Source organism: Poecilia latipinna, unplaced genomic scaffold (genome assembly GCF_001443285.1).
Source record: "Poecilia latipinna isolate Pla-1442-1.1 unplaced genomic scaffold, P_latipinna-1.0 Scaffold1326, whole genome shotgun sequence".
Classification (NCBI taxonomy): Eukaryota; Metazoa; Chordata; class Actinopteri; order Cyprinodontiformes; family Poeciliidae; genus Poecilia; species Poecilia latipinna.
Window position 1 is genome coordinate 62,546 of NW_015113942.1, and position 16,546 is coordinate 79,091.

General features: G+C 42.0%; 1 protein-coding gene across 1 annotated transcript in view; it reads right to left on the bottom strand.

The window, feature by feature from the left end:
- Nucleotides 1-16,546, bottom strand: part of LOC106961708 (ephrin type-A receptor 3-like) — a 116,116-nt gene that overhangs the window by 39,038 nt on the left and 60,532 nt on the right. The window contains exons 6-10 of the mRNA XM_015055620.1: nucleotides 13,049-13,204; nucleotides 10,682-11,017; nucleotides 9,456-9,568; nucleotides 7,309-7,471; nucleotides 4,804-4,912 (exon numbers count right to left, since the gene is read on the bottom strand). Coding sequence (XP_014911106.1) covers nucleotides 4,804-4,912; nucleotides 7,309-7,471; nucleotides 9,456-9,568; nucleotides 10,682-11,017; nucleotides 13,049-13,204 — 877 coding nt within the window. The remainder of the gene's footprint in view (nucleotides 1-4,803; nucleotides 4,913-7,308; nucleotides 7,472-9,455; nucleotides 9,569-10,681; nucleotides 11,018-13,048; nucleotides 13,205-16,546) is intronic.

A 16,546-nucleotide genomic window follows, 5' to 3' on the forward strand; every position in this document is an offset into this window, starting at 1 on the left:
TCTTGGGGCACGAGCAAAGGAGAACCACGATCCACAGTGTTTGGTTGTGTAACTGTGGCAATGTGAAGAATTAGGAATAATTCAGATGTGTTTGTCTAAAGTGCTTTACAACTGGGATTGTGACTGGGTTGTGCGAGACTCTCCTGCCTGCTGAAAGCAGGGTTTCCCCCACCTTAACCCTAGAGCCCTACGTGGCTAGAGCAGTGGTCCTGCAACTTCTGGATGTGTCCCCTTGAATTAAATGTCAAAATTTTTATTTGCAAGAAAAATTCTCTGTCCTTTTGGTTCAATTTCACAATTTTGTGTTACACATGAAATCCCAGTGAAATACTTTTGCAGTTTGTTAGAAAAAAAACAAAAAACCTTTGGAAAAGTTCAAGGATGTTATTCTTTTTAAAATGGTGAAACCAGGGAGTACTAAAAATTGGAATATGAACATGTCTGACAAAAACTAATATGAATCAGATTTTGGGCAATTTTTCCTTTGCACTTCTTTTCATTTCTTGACCCTGCTGAACAATATGCAGCTCAATCAAAAGTTATCCCTCAGCTAAAAAATTTAGGAAACAAAGTAGATAAACCATTTTAAAAATGTGCCTCGGTCAAAGACGGAACAAATTTATGTCGACTTGTCTCCAAAACTCCCACATTAAAAAAGATGCAGACAGAAAGACACACAGGAATCTGGCGTGCAACCGAAGCCTGCAGCAAATCAGAAAAGGAGATGTCTGATCGGCCGCAGGATCATTAGATTCCAAACAAAACGACGTCCCAAACCTGAGACACGCCGAGACACACAGCCAAAGACGCTCAGAGGCAGAAGCTGTAAGATGTTCAACAAGGAGTGGGAGAAAGTGAAGACCAAAGGGGGAGAATGCTTCGTGAGTGAAAGGCCATCTGCTAAATCCCTGGCAGTGCCAGTTTCCTAGTCGCTCCCCATCGTTTGCACCTGCCAGCCTGCCAAGGCAACCTCAGGAGGACAAAAGAGCAAAACTTCACATGCAAGCCACACATGCTTGCAAACGCAGACTCGCCGAGCTGAGCAGTAACGGCATGCACACAGCAATAACTGGTGTGATTTGTCAGCAGCGTGCTGCGTCTGAGTAGCTTTGGGTGTTTTTTCATGTTTTCCCTCCCGCTGTAACAATAGCATAACAGCACTTTATTAAATGAGAACAGGAGAGAACAGAATCGCCTGCAAATCAGCTTGTTTATGTGGCAGAGTCGTTCGGTACGCTGCCGGCGAAGGCTGCGGCGGATGGTGAAAGTGTTTGAAGGTGAACATGGGACAGGAAATGACAGTATCGGAAAAGTGCATCTATTTTTGTAATTCAATTCGAAAAAGTTCTATTTTACTACTTAACGTTTACCCCACTTGTTTTTTCTACTTAACTTTCCGTTTTTATGCTTGGACAGCGCACCTTTAGGAAAACTTATCCTCCTTGTCAATGGTGTTTGATGGATAACTGTAGAGGTCTTCTAGATGGTTGTGTGCTCCCATGCTACAACATTTCTTTGTTAACCCCCCACCCCCCTTTTAAATTTGTCTTTATTTATGACATTCGCTTTTCCAAACAAACTTTAATTTTGATCTGTATTAGTTACATTTTCTAATAATTAAAATTGAGAGAAATACACATGTGAAATGTATCACTCCCAGTGTAATCTCTGTCCCTTCTTTGAAACAATTTATTGGAATAAATTTACATTTGAATGCATTTCTAATTTCTTGTAATAAACTGTATCCTTCAAATATAGAATTGTTGCTCCAAAAGAACAACAACAAAAAAAACCCTCAGCACTTTTATTCAGTTTAATGATTATTTAAATAGCTGGCATTTTGGAAGAGACGGGGGTCCTTCAAACGCCTGGTAGAAAAATCAATTAAAACCTGGCTGCCTCTCAATGTCAATTTCAGCCCAATCATTGTTCATATTGAGCCGGTCACAGCGAGTACATGTGATTGTCGATGGATTCATCCAAATGCAAATTCCAAGAACAAAACAGGAAATGAAAGCTGGAGAGTCGGAAAGAGAGAAGAAGGGGAAACATGTCAGAGAGGGTGGAGGGAATTTGAATGACGGATGAGAGGGGAGAGATGAAAAACGTGGAGGAATAGACAACACAAGAGGAGATTAGTTTTAGATATTTCCCCCCCCCTCCACCCCCAATTCCTACCAGCTTCAAGGATGACAGTCCTATTGGACCTAACAGCGCAATCGCCCACCCATCATCTCCCCTTACCCTTTTCTCTCCCTGTTTCAAACACACTCGCAATCTGCCTTTTCATCTTCTGCTCCTTGCACCTCCGCTTTCTTTCCCCTGGCTCTTCGCTTTCCTCCATCAATTTCCTCCAGGCCTCCACCTCCTTCTCTCTATCTCTCACATCATCTGGAAATGTGGCTCTCCGGCGGCACCATTATGCTTCAGATGTACCTCTCCCTCCCCTCCCCCAGGCTGCAATCCGTCAATCCTAGCACCTTTCTAATATGTTTATTCTCCACTTGTGTCTCTCCCTTTCTCTTGCTTCTGTCCATCCTGACCAAATTTCTGTAAGCGCGCACGCACACGTGCACGGCACTCGTTGGCTCTCTCGCGACTCGGCTTTGATCTTTATTCTCCGGTCACAAACAAGGCGCACACTCCCACCTGTGAGCGCACGCATTTCGACAGATGTGCTTTAATAGAAAGCAGCCATCACCGTGTCTTCCTCCTGAGCGTCCAAGCCTCTCATCGGACAGAAGATAGAGACAGAGGGGAGGAGGAGGAGGAGGAGAAGGAGGAGGAGGAGGAAGGCCTGAAATTGATGGTACGGCATCGACCTCTCCGTAAAACCTAGTTAACACCTCCCCAGCCTGTGAAATCTGATTAGATGAGTGTGAGTCTGTGTTTGTGTCATCACATGTGTTCATAACGCAAAATGTTTCACAGGTTGTTTTTTTTCTTTTTTTTTGGGAGGGGTGGAACAAGCCTGTAATCCCTGTCTGATTAAAAACACGTTGATGGGTTCCCGTTCGTGTGCCCTAAGTGCTCTGTGTGTGTGTGTGTACATGTGTGTGTTCCACAGCAGCCAGAACAGTCTCCGCTGATTACATCCCTTCGAGTCAATAGTGAATAGAGCACTCAGCCTGATAAGCAATCACATGAATCAATACTAATGTTTTTAGCGTGTGTACATAAGCATGCGCGTGTTTGCCCGTGTGTCATTCCTGAAATGCGGGTAATCTAGTCGGAGCGCAAGGTGGGTAAACATTTGGTTACAGGTGTTGTGGTTTCAGGTCCCCTCTGGTCCGTTACTTCCTCTCCAAAGAGCTTTTTCACCTAACACCTGATGCTTTCATCATGTCACCTCTTAGAGATCGGAGCTCTTTTTATCCTCTCCCCCCTGCCCTCCCTCCACCGCTCCTCCATTCTTTCCGTCTCATCCGTTTCTCCTCTCTGGCCTCCATCGAGGCTGAGCCTTAACAAACCGTCTAACCTTCAAAGTGAGTGACCAAAGAAGTCCACGCTTGTCACATTCAGCGGAGCCCAACCTTTAATCAGACTTTTTTGGTAAATGTCAGAGATGGACGCCCTCTTTTTTCACACCTATGTGTAATCTCTCCACAGACTGATGTCGAGAGGGACAGGAGGGAAAGTCAGATTATAAATAGGTAAATGCAGCGTTAGATTGCCAAACATGCTCCTGGCATATGATTGCTTTTAGCAGTGAAACGAAGTGAGCCTCAAAAAGCTTCCTGTCAAAATGTGCTACAAAAGTATTCGCTCCTCTTGAACATTTCTACATTTTGTCACGCGGTTCATTTGGATTTTATTTGCCTGGTCAACAAATAATAGTCTGTTATTACGAAGTTGAAGGAAAACTTGGTACTTTGCAGTTAAATTAAAGCGGCAATTTAATTTAATTGCCGCTTTAATTTAGTGAAAAGAAGACAGTCCCGATGTCACCATTTTTTGTATTTTGTTCTACTGTGGGGATGGTTTGGTTCAGGGTTACATGCAGAGTTTTCTCCCACACAGCAAATTGCATGCAAGTAAAAAAAAAATTTAAAAAAAAATTGAATTGTGATCTCCCACCGCCACAAAACCCTATTTCACGATTGATGCCTTCTCTTCAAGGGCTTTAGCAAACTACAAACAGGAGTTTTTATGGCTTTCTTTTAACAATGACTTTCTTCAAGCCACTTTTCTTTGAAGACCAGATTCGTGGAGTTCATAACTAATAATTGTCCTTTCAGCAGAATGTCTCTGTAGTTGTCCTTTACCGTTCCCAGGTTCAAATGGGAACAGCGCTCAAAACATGCTTCAACTTCTCCACTATTCAATCCTTGACCTGTTTGGTGATTCTCAGACTTCATGATATTGTTTGGCAGCATCAAGATGTGTAAAACACTTGATAAATGGCAAAGACCCTGAATAAACAGCCAAAGCTGCAATGCAATTGCTGAGATCAAGGCATATTCATGGGTTCGTGTGGCCCTGTCAAAGCTCAGAGCTGAATCTGATTGCAATTGCAAATCTGTGGCATAAAAAATACTACTTAAAGTAAAACAAAAAAAGAGAAAATCAATTTATAGATGTACAAAACTGTTAGACATAAACCAAGAGATGTGCTGCTGTAATCACATCATAAGGTGGTTCTAAAAAGTATCTCAAATACAAAACAGCTCCACACTTTTCAGATTTTAGTTTTATAAAACAGAATGAGGAAACATTACCTGTGTCTCATTTTACTTGCCGTACTGTTAAATTTTACTTTCATATAAGACTTTGGGTTTTTGGGTGCCCATATCTTTCCCTTACCTTCCACTAACAACGAAGCAGGTCACCAAGAAGATGAGGAGAACAATCCCTCCTGCAATGGACACAACCAGAATGGTGGACTGGTTTGGGTCCCCAATGGCCAAGACGTCTGCAGAGCCAGGGAAGCAAAAAAAAAAAGAAAGTGAACGTTATAAAAGTTTATTAAAGCAGGTCTTGGCGAGAAACGAATGAAGCCCACGGCATTTTCTGTTGGAGGTAAGGTGAGATTAAGGCAGGCTGGGAGTGAAAAGACAGAAAATGATACCACGGACGTGGCGAGGGAAAGAGAGAGCATGAAAAATTACAGTATTAGAAAAGACATAAAAGACAGAGGCAGGAGGGAGGGAGAGAGAGAAAGGGAGAGAGAGGGAGCAGCAAACAGAAGCACAAGAGAGGAAAGGGAGGCGGATGGAATAGTAAGTAAGGCTCTTGATGAAAAGCTTTCTCCCTCTCGGTATCGCCTGTGAGGGTACAAGAGGAGACATGAAAGCCATTCCTATTCGGCCGCGCTGTCCAAATGGATATGTTAACATTGCACATAACAAGGCGAACGCCAAGAACTTTCTGCAAAGACGCATCGATTTTTATGCCACACCAATCGAGCCATTACTCAAAACAAATACCCCCATTTATCTGGCTTAGCTGAGCGTGAGCAGACATCCACGTCTGCAAGTGTGCGTGTGGCGCACATATGCATAATACGGCCGGGCATCTTGAGAAGTCGTAATAATCCAGGCATTGATCTCCTGTTACAGTCGGAGGCTCGCTCACGCGCACCGTCCTGTAATGATCAATGCAGCTGATCTGATTAGATAACTTGCACGTGATTGGTACAAGATCAGCCAATTAACATTTTACGACGCCTTTACTTTGATGTGGACCCGTTGTTGTGAGGAGGCTGTGGACCACAGAGACCCGTGCAGCATGTTGAGGCATCAAATTAATGATATTTGTTGGAGCGCCGGAGAAGAAGTAAGGCTCTGAAATACTTTTATTGACAACTGAATGATTTATAGGGTAATGCATGCCTTTTCTGTGCTGCACAGTCAATGTACTTTGAAGCGCTACACATTTACTGATTCACTCCACTCTCCATGCCTGTCTAGGAATCAATGATCGCTTTGAAAGCCACATTAAAGGGAGTAAAAAAAAAAAGAAAAAAACCCCAAAGAGCTCATGATGAAGCAATATTAAAGGTGGCGAAATGGATACGTGACAGGGGAGTTTGACAACTATATCATAGGGATTCCACATAGTGTGCATAGTATGAGGCTTATCTGGTCTGAAATAACAGGGCTTGGGACAGCCAGCTCTGTGACAGGGAGGGGTTGGATATAAAAAGATAGCTAAATCCTTGTTCTCTGACTTTAGTTGGAGAAAACCTGTTCAGTCAGTCATTTCACTTTGCTCCAAAAGTCTGTTTGAATTAAGATCTCCAGTCCAATCCTCTATCCACATTTTTCCCCTTTCTTGTCAAACTGATTTGTCTTTCGTTTACTGGGAAAAAAAAAAAAAAGTACTTCAGCACACTTTGAAGCCACTGGCTCAAATGCGTGCACGGCAACACGCGAGACCGCCAGGGCGTCTCTGCCTCACAGCCAAACCGAGGAAGGAGCCGGGGTGAAAAGCAGGGAACTTTAAAACCACAAAGTGAATTCATTTAGTGAATTGGAAGGAGCGACTCATCTGATAATCATCATGGCAGCATGCATGTGTAAATATCTCGTGGCCTGAGATCTCGCAGTATCAAAACATCACGTCGGACTTCACCGAAAAATGGAGTGTGACTGGAAACGAGTGAATCGATTTCTGTCTGCTGTAAGAGATACTTATAAAAATACACACTGTTCAAAACAAAACTTAGAATCTTGATTTCCTCAGTGTCGGACATTACATCAGACTTACGTTTTCCAACACTGCCACTCAAAAAAAATCTCTAATTGCAAAATATCAGAATACAATAAGATCTAAGGCAGTGTCCTGTTTATCAGTTCAAATAATTATATCTGGATATAAAGACTATCCGGCTATTACAACGTTTAAGAAGGAGACATTCGGTGCCACAAAGTTAAAAATGATTTGATTTGAAGGTTGAAATATGTTTGGTAATCCAAAGTGACCTAAAACAGTAAAGAAAAGAAAAAAAAGAAGTAGCCTGACTGTACATGTCAGAAAAATTTAAGAAAAACACAAATTTTTCATTTCTGTAACCTTCACTAAGCTAAGGAGATCCAGAAATGTTACATGTGGCACAGCTTCCTCTTCTGTTTTTCTTTTATTGCTCCTTTTGGATCAAAGGCTTTAATATTATTGAGAATTCTGTTTGAAGAACTAGATTATTACTAATGTAGGTACAATTTGAAGTTGCTGCACCAAAATCATAGAAAAAAAAAGGTGAGTTCTGAGCAGAAAAGACAATGGAAGGAAAACGAAAAAGACAAAATATCTAATACAAAAAAATAAAAATACACACATATATATATATATATGTATATATATTTTTACCCTCATGGCTGGTTTCCAGTTCAATCTCCCCACCGTACGTCCCGTAGCCCCCATCAGTCCGAGCCCTGACTCTGAACACGTAGGTGGTCCCAGGCTTCAGGCCGTCCACTGTCATCATGTTGGATCGAGTCTTTAAAACCGTGTAGTTCTGTTCCCGCTGGTTCTGAAGACGAGCATTAACCAACAGGAAATAAAATAAATACTCAAAACAAGACATAAAAATGAGAACGGTTTTGATCTAGAGCTCTGGGCTGTGGTATCAGGAGACGCAGACTGAATAGAGATGTTTAAATCTAATACCGCGTCTTAAATTGTTGAATTTAGCAGTCTCTTGGAATCTAATGCACTTCACGACATTTTCGGCGCTGGTCCATTTGGCCACGTTTATATTTGAGCATCTGTCAAATCCCAAATCTTATCTTCTCTTAACTCTGGGGCAATATGTGGTTACTAAAGCTGCTTCGCTTTGTTCCTCGATTACCTTCCAGGTGCGTGCACGCACACTTAGATGTGTGTCTCTCTGTGTGTGTGTGTGTATGCAGAGGGATGATGAGAGAACAAGTTTGTCCGCCAGTAAGCTGATTCCCTGCTGAGACGCTGATACTCCACCTCATGGAAGACCTTCTACAATACGGATTAACACGATTTTACTGTTAATACATGCCAGCACACATAGTCACACAAGTCTAATTTCATCACCTTGGCTGTGTTTTACAAGGTTTGTTGGACAGATGTGTGGTTAATTAGCTTGATGTGAGCAGTGGAGGGGATATGATAAAAAAAAAAAAAAGGCAGAGGAACCGGAGTGATAGCGGCACATTTGTGATGAAAAAGTCATTAGAGACGTGGCCTTAGGCTAAACCCATATCCTGCCAACATGTAGGAGGAGCACAAGGAAAACAGGAATGAGCATTTAACTGTAATAAATCTGAAAAAGGCTTGCTGCAGTCATTTTGAAATAGTTGATTTAGAAAAAACAAAGAGAAAGAAACAATGAACAAATTTAGATTACTTGCACGCTACCCGTTATTGTCAAGACGTCTTTTAGGGTCAATAACTAACATCCCCACCCGCATTTAATGTCTGCAGATAATTCAAATCTTCTGGTGTAAAGAACTACAGTATAAAAAATGATAAATTCATATGAAAAGATTTGTGAAAAAAAAAAAAATCATTTTAATGAGATGCCACAAAAGGTGCTGAAGCCACCACCAATTTCTCAGAGCATACAGCAATGTAAGCACTCCTCCTCCCTGAGCTGGTGCTGCACACTTTTGGTCAGCTGGCTGAAATCAGACTAACCAAACCAGACAAGCAAACCTGCAAAAACAATTTCAGATTTTTTACCAACAATAAAAACATTTACTTGACAGCAGGTATTAAAAGGGTTTTTATTCTGTACTTTTGTTCTGATCTAAAGTAAAATGACTACACAAAGTAGCGCTGCTTTGCATCAAGAACATCCCCGAGTCATGGCAATCCAAAAACATGCATGCTGCATCAATTGTTCTATTTTAAGTTGCCCTGAGGAGCAAATGTGTGTATCCTTCGTGTCTCTGTGTTGGTCTGCAAATGACTGTTGACCTGGTGATAGTCACCAAGGATACGCAGGTGTAAATAAAGAATGGATGGACAGATGGCATCGATAACCCTTTGAATGATTTCTAAGGAAGCTGACGCTGCGCAAACAGACTCTCAGCATAATATATAACCTCAATGGAGCACAGGAGAGTTGATCTGTTGTATCCTGTGCTGAACCTCGGTCACTGAACATGCAGGAGTTGAACATTTTGGCAACCTTTTGGACTTTTCAGTGATCTACAGTCACACACATATAAACTGTGGTTTCAATCATTTTTAACAGTGTTAATGAAAGACGCTAAAGCCAAATTTTGGAGCTGTTCCAATATTACTACGGGCAGGCGAAACCAGACTGCATAAAAACAACAATCTGAAGTCGGATTCAAGTTTCTGATCAGTAAAACTCCACTTTAGAATCTTTAAGAAATAGTTTGATACAAATGTTTTGAGTTTCCAGAGGACGAGGGAACATTTTTATAACATGACACGTTTTTTTCTACAACAGAAAAATGGAATTATGTTGTCCCTATCGGCAGAGAACAGTGCTTTTCAGTGCCTTCCCTCACCTTCTCATAGTAAATGACCTCATACTCCACGATCGCCCCATTTGGTCTCTCCGGACCCTGCCAGGCCAATGTTACACTGTCCTTGCTTCGCCTTTCTTTTAGCACGACGCTCACTAAAACGACAAGGAGAAAGCAGGAGCAGCAAGGAGAAAGATAAGTTAAAATGGTTACAAAGGAGGAGCAGAAAAGCAGATGGTTTGGCTAAACAAAGACATCAGAAAAAGCATGCCCACGGCGCTTTGTTGCACAAAGCCATATTGCAGTGTGTTTGTCATACATTTTGGTAATCACACAGCCCACGACGTGTTATGTGCAGTGCACGTGTGTTCGCAGCGTCTCATGAAGCGCATGTTTATGCTGCTCATATCACGTGATCTAAGCATTATCAACGTGAAACCACAAAAACTGTGTGATTTCCTCTGCAGTGTTTCCACACTGGGACACCTGCTCTGGTGGGATGACGGTGTGGGTTTACTCGCCTGCGCCTGTATCTGTGCAAATGTGTGAAACTCGGGCTTATAGCTGCGAATAGCATGTGCAGCACGTAATGTGGTTAACAGCCTCCTCCGCCCCTCTTCACTTTCCACTACACACACATCCACGCGTATAGTACGAGGCCTATTACTCATCGGCACCTCGTCATGAACACCTATCTTTTACACAAATTTCAGTCCCACCAAATGACAGACACACATACTGTCATGCCTACACGTGTAAGCGTAGACGCGTCAGGGTCATTTTGTGATATCAGTGAAATTCCCCATTGCAGCAAATTAAGGTTGTCACTTTTTTTTTTTTTTTTTTTTTTGTCGGTACAGTGCCTTGTAAAAGCATTCTAAATAATTTTACGCATTTTAACATTTTCTCACATTGCAACCTCGAATTTGAATGTGTTTTAAAAGTGATTCTGTGCAACAGACCAACATAAAGTTTAACGTAAGTTTGAAGTGGACAGAAGGAAATGAAACCTTCATGCTTAAAGATGTGCAAACCAAAATCTGGAAAGTGTGATATGAATTTGTATTCAGCTTCACAGATAATTCTGTGCAGAACCACTGTTAGTTCTCAAGAAAAAGACAATCTTAATTTTACACATTAAAACTCAAACAAACTCTTTGCTCAGGAAATATAACAATCCGGCAACTTTCAGGTTAAAATTCTGCTCTTTGTGTGTTATCGACGGTCATGTTTAAAACCATTACTCCAGCAAATGTGCACGTTCTCACCCGTCTGCGATGTTGTAACATTTATTACCACCGTGCCTCTGGGGGTCGGACTCAGATCTGAAACTCCGTTCTGGCTCTCGATCGTGAAGGTGTAGTTGGAGTCCGGCTGGAGGTCAGTGATCAGCACGCTGGCTGACGCGAGCCCGAACTGTCTCGGGACAAAATGGACGCTGCTGCCGCACGGCGCGCACTTTTTGCCTTCGCCGGAGCATTTTCTGCAGTGGAGGCTGTAGGTAATGTCCCCTCTGCCTCCCGTGTCGCGGGGCGGCGACCACTCCAGGGTGACGCAGGTCTCATTCACAGAGGAGATGGGGTTCTCTGGAGCAGACGGAGGACCTGATGGAAGAGAATGGAGGACGTATGTTTCTGCACGTGGAAAAACGTCATTCAATTGTAACTGGAAAAAGAAGAAAGTTAAACCTTGTTCCCCCCCACCCCCCCTAAAACACAGTCTCTTCTTGTCGTACATCTAACCAGACGTATAAATGTATTGATACAGAGATCTTCTTTTAGACTTCACATCTTGTATTTCTGGTAGGAGTTTTGATAGTTGAGAACTATTGCTTCAGAGAACTCTGTTTAATTAACGCTCATTTAAGAAAACCCTTCAGGATGTTATTCACCTTTATATTCACACCATCCCCTAAGTACAGGTAACGTCAATTTCTATTCAACTCAAAAAGATATTCTTATCTGCTTATTTCTAGAACAGTTCCTGAGCTGCTCTGTGGCCGCCTCGCTCTGCTTTTGAGAAGATTCCAGCACATCATCAATGAACACTGAGCTCATTCAAAGCCATTCATTTTCCATGGAAACCACTCGAGAGGAAGCCTCTGATTTTGGCTGCTTACAGCCCAGCGTGGTGCAGGGATCTCAGCCATATGAAAATTTTGCTGGACACAGATGCCAATTTCTCATGACATCTCATCAGGTCCCAGCTGAGCAGCGAGCCCCGGGAGGCTGGGGGTGGTGGTGGGTGGGGGGGGGATCAGCGGGGCCTGGGACCTTGTCTGATTGGTCTCCCCTGACAGTGAGCGCCTCTTCGTGGTGGAGGACGGGTGGGTAAATGTTACTGAGCTGCAAATCCCGCCATGGTCTTTTCGCCATCCCCCAACTTCATTGAGTGAAACTCGAGAGTCTGTCATCACCATTACTACTGATCAGCCTTTTTTGACACTTTTACGACACTTAGATTATATGACTTTTATAGACTCCTATTTCCCCCCCACTGTTCAATTCTTTTCCTGGGTCTCAAGTGTCATTCTCCATGTCTATGAATAATTCTTCCATCTTTTCTCCCTATTTTCTCATTTTTCACTCTCAAACCTGAAAATGGTGCTGCTAACCACTCAGCAGAGCACGTGTGTGTGTGTGTGTGTGTGTGTGTGTGTGTGTGACCGTATATATTCGAACAAAACCGTTACTCATTTCCAGCTGATAACACCTGTCATATCTCACCTGCTACAACGATTAATGAGTGTAATCTACCATAACCCGATAATGGGTTTGGGTATATCTGTCCATGCTTGAGTGTGTGCATGTGTGTCGTATGTCTGCACGTGTGTGTTCCTCCCCACTTCCTTTTTCTCGCCAACATGTCCAATACGCCACTGTAGTAAATCCAAGTCTTATTATTTACTTCCCCTGCGTGTTCTGAGAGAATATACAAAACGTTAAGATTGTTTATACTTCTTGAACTTTTTACATTTTGTCATGCTATAAACACAAATGTTATGTATTTAATTAGTATAGGAAATAGTTTAGTGGAAGGATGAAAAGAACCATGCTAAGGTGAAATTATACCTGTAGATTCTTTGGGACATGTCTCTATCTGCATACCATATCTAGAGAAATGTGTTTTCTTTGTTACAAAACAGCACAGTCATGTTTTTCCAGACCATTCCATAAAAATCTCCTGCTCTATGTTTAGTGACGTTGTCCTGCTGGACGGTGAACCTCTGCCCCAGTCTAAGGTGTTTTACAGGCTCTAACAGTTTTATTTCAGGATTGCCCTCTAGTTAGCTTCAACTAGCTTCCCATCTACTCTGGCCAGCTTCCCTGTCAGTATCTCCACAGCATGATGCTGCCACCACTTCATATTACCCTTAGGACGGTTGCAGTTGAAAACAAAGAATGAAAATGTACTGACTGCAACCACAAAACTATACTCCTTGGATGCATGTGCACTGTAAGTGTGCAGGCTGGGAAGTGTACACATTTAAAATGGCAAAGCAGTCATGCATTGCAAAGTCTTGTAAAAGTTTATCATCAACCTATTAAAGATTAGAGCTGTTGGTGTAAACGACATGTCAATGTAGCAAAGTTTTTTTTTGTGTTTTTTTTTCTGTTTGTGTTTGTATTACTCACGTGTGCAAGCCATTGAGCGTGGGTCGGTCTCAGCACGGTGGAAGCCTTTCTCACAAATGCACTCCATGGCCTGTTCATGTGGAGACGAGCTGTGAGGAGGACATTTGGTGCAGTAGGCATCTGTGGCTGAAGCTTTGTACGTTCCAGGTCTGCATGCTGGAGAGTAGAAATAAAGAATTTAATTATACAGACTTTAAATATTAGCCGCTCAATATAAAAGCTTAGCAACCCAGTAACTTTATTCGAGCTTTTGAAATTATAACGCCTGCCGTGTATATGAGGTTCAATGCATTAGATTTAGAATAAAGTTATCCCTTCTTCAATAAATATTATACGCCTTGTTTGTGCTGCAGGTGCAGTGATGCCCCTCTTGGCCAAAAATGCCCCGAAATAATTTGTATCTTTTTAGCCTCAATAATGATCTGAATAATTCTGCATTATTAAAATGTTTCTCCCACCGAAGCAATTACAGCAGTCTCTGTAGAAATCCAAAGCATAAAAAAAGCCTTTTTGGCTCAGTTGCATGTTATGAGTTATCTTTTAAAAGTGGGAGCTTCTCATTTTTAATGATTCATAAATTAGAGTTCACTAGCATAAAAAGATTCAAGTTTATATCTATAATATGATTAAATCCAAGAAAAAGAAAAAAATTTGTAAAAAAAAGTGTTGCCTTAAATAACAGCTTAGGATTTTTGAAATGAGGTTCTGTTAAAAGGTTATAATGAGTCAACTTCTTATCTTTAGGATGCGACCTTTAAGAAGTCTTAGTGCAAGTCCAGATTCCTTGGACCCAAAGACTGAAGTTAATGACTAATCTAAGAGAGGCTGAGATGAAACTGAACTTCTAGCATCTCTAAACCGTTAAAGTCTGTCAATGTAGTTTATGCAATGACCATTCAGACCTTCATCAGACCTTTAGCAAATTTGAACATTTTAAAGCCGCTTAACTATTCACATGAAGGGTTATGATGTTCTTGAGATTTGAATTGTTCCAAGATGGTACAAGGTGGTTTTATAAATGGCCCCATTAGGACTAGAAATTAGTTTTACTGTCCGCATGTAACTAATTGATTTAGACAAAAAAAAAAAAAAAAAAGATGCCATGAGAGTTTTCTACTGCAAGAAAGAAATCATCTTTCAACAAAACCACATTGAAAAAAAGATTCAAGACGTTTCAGTTTGATCATTGCTGCTGGTAACCAAGGGACTGTATCTGTGTCAGTCATTGGCAAAAATGTAAAATGCAATAAATACATTAAGAAAAATAAAGTCAGAGCAGTGATTAAAGGCAGTAGTTACCTAAATCTGACATATAAAAGGTTAGTTTTGTTTGCATAAAACAACAAATAACATTTTAAACCGAAAGAAGAAAGAATATGTCCACAGGTTAAAAAAGAAAAGAATAAAAAAACGAACTGCAGGGCCGTTCAGCACCCACGGCAAAGAGAAAGCAAACAATGTTGGATTTAATTTATTGTGACATAAGTTCCACAAGAGATCCTTTCTCATCAGGCTAAAGGCTTGCAGAACTACAGGCCGTTTCACTACAATAACCCGACGCAACAGCAGATCAGCTGCCTTTCCTCCTATGTAAGAATTAGATTTTGACAAAACCAGGAGAACAACGGTACGCGGCCTCGGTCACAATAATAATCGCAATAACACAGCACTACTTTTGCTCTTGGTGTTTCCGTGGTTGCATATTAGTCGTTACGCGGAGTCATAAAAGTGAGGAGGGAAAGCCCTGATACCGCTCAATGGAAGCAGCCCGGGGACTTGAATGATTTCCCTCTTGCATCCTACGGAGGGAGAAGGAATTCCTGGCTTTCCTTTCTAGCACCATGACTCCAGATTACACATGTATTTATTTACACATCTGCAGGCCTGGCAGTCCCATCCAGGCAAGCCTTTCTTACAGCCGTGCTAAAGCACCGTTGCGGCATGAAATGATGGCGTCTCCAAACATTGTGTACGTATTTACATTTACCGCAGGTTTGCTTCTGTGTATGGATCAATAATGTGACGCATTCTGCCAGGTGCTGATTACATGTTTGTGTGCCAAGAAGGTGTTAAGCATGCAGCAGGTGTGTGAATGCGCCAGCTGATTGCTTGTACCGCCGGTGAAGGTCACGGATTTAATCAAGCGACACGTCACTTCTCGCAGGAAAGCTGTAGATTCTCACATAAGTACAAACACCCACACACACACATGCACGCACACACACACACACACACACACACACACACACGTACATAAATTTGCTCGACGTTTCTGTAAACCAAGGGGCAGCAGAATGGAAACAGGGGCCTAAAAGTAATGTGAAATGTCCCTATGGCTGGAACTTCTTCCACCTGGATGATGTACTCTCTTGCATACAGACAGTATTTTTAGGCAAATCATTCATCATACAGGAGCCTAGTCCACTGGTGCAAACCCCCAGAGACCCAAAAGAACACCGAAAAAAAAAAGGATATGTGTGCTGTGTGTGTGTGTGTGCGTGTGTGTGGAGGAAATAGAAAGTAAAGGAAAAGGAAGAAAAAGAAAAGGAGTGATAATTCTCAGGGGCTTTCAACTCTTTCCTCCATCCTGTCGGGTTCTAAGGTATAGGGGTGCCTGTGTGCTGTGCTGGTGACCGTGTTTGTGTTCCTGTTGGCTGGGCTGTAGGAGCGCGGTGGAAAAAGCAGCTTTTCTCTAGAGGCCGTGCATCCGGAGAGTCCTGGCTGTCCAGCCAGAGGGGCACAAAGGATCCCACTGCTAAAGGACAGACATGGCAACACATGCCAGGCCTGGCGACCGAACAACCGCCCGATCTAAAACTTTCTGCGAGAATGGCGGCCTGGCCATGTGTGGAGCCCGCTTCACCTTAACGGTTCTGCTTGCTGCTCCGGTGTTCTACCTGACTCTCGTTACAGTTTTTATTAAACGTCTAAGGACATCTTAGACTTTGAATTTTACACCACTATACACAAAAGCTAGGTTTGCAAGCTGTTACACTTGTATGTGAGCCATTTCTCACAGTTTTTCATTTAAAAATTCCTTATATTTCTAGCACAAATTTCCAGAGCTCTCTGTCTCTATTAGCCCATGTTTAGGTATAAATAAAAATGGACTGATGGGAGTAAATGGACAAAAAGGCCTGGATGTTATGGACAGACATCCAATCAATGGAGGGAAGGAATAACAGATGGGTAGGATGGATCGACAAGCAGATGAACTATACAACATTCAAACAAGGGGATAGAGAACAATGTCTGAAAATAAAAAGTATTTTTCCGTACCCTCTTTTTTTCCCCCCAGTTCTTATCCAAGACATGGAAAATACTAGAATCAAATTTCCCGTGTCTTCCAGGCTATATTTGGAATGCGCTCAATAACTTATTTTCCTATAATCCTGATAAAAATTGGCCTCAGATGCAGGGTCCTATTAATTATTCATGTGGTCACCGGAGAGAGTAAGTGTATTCATGCCAATCGATATAGCTCTTAGATATGATATA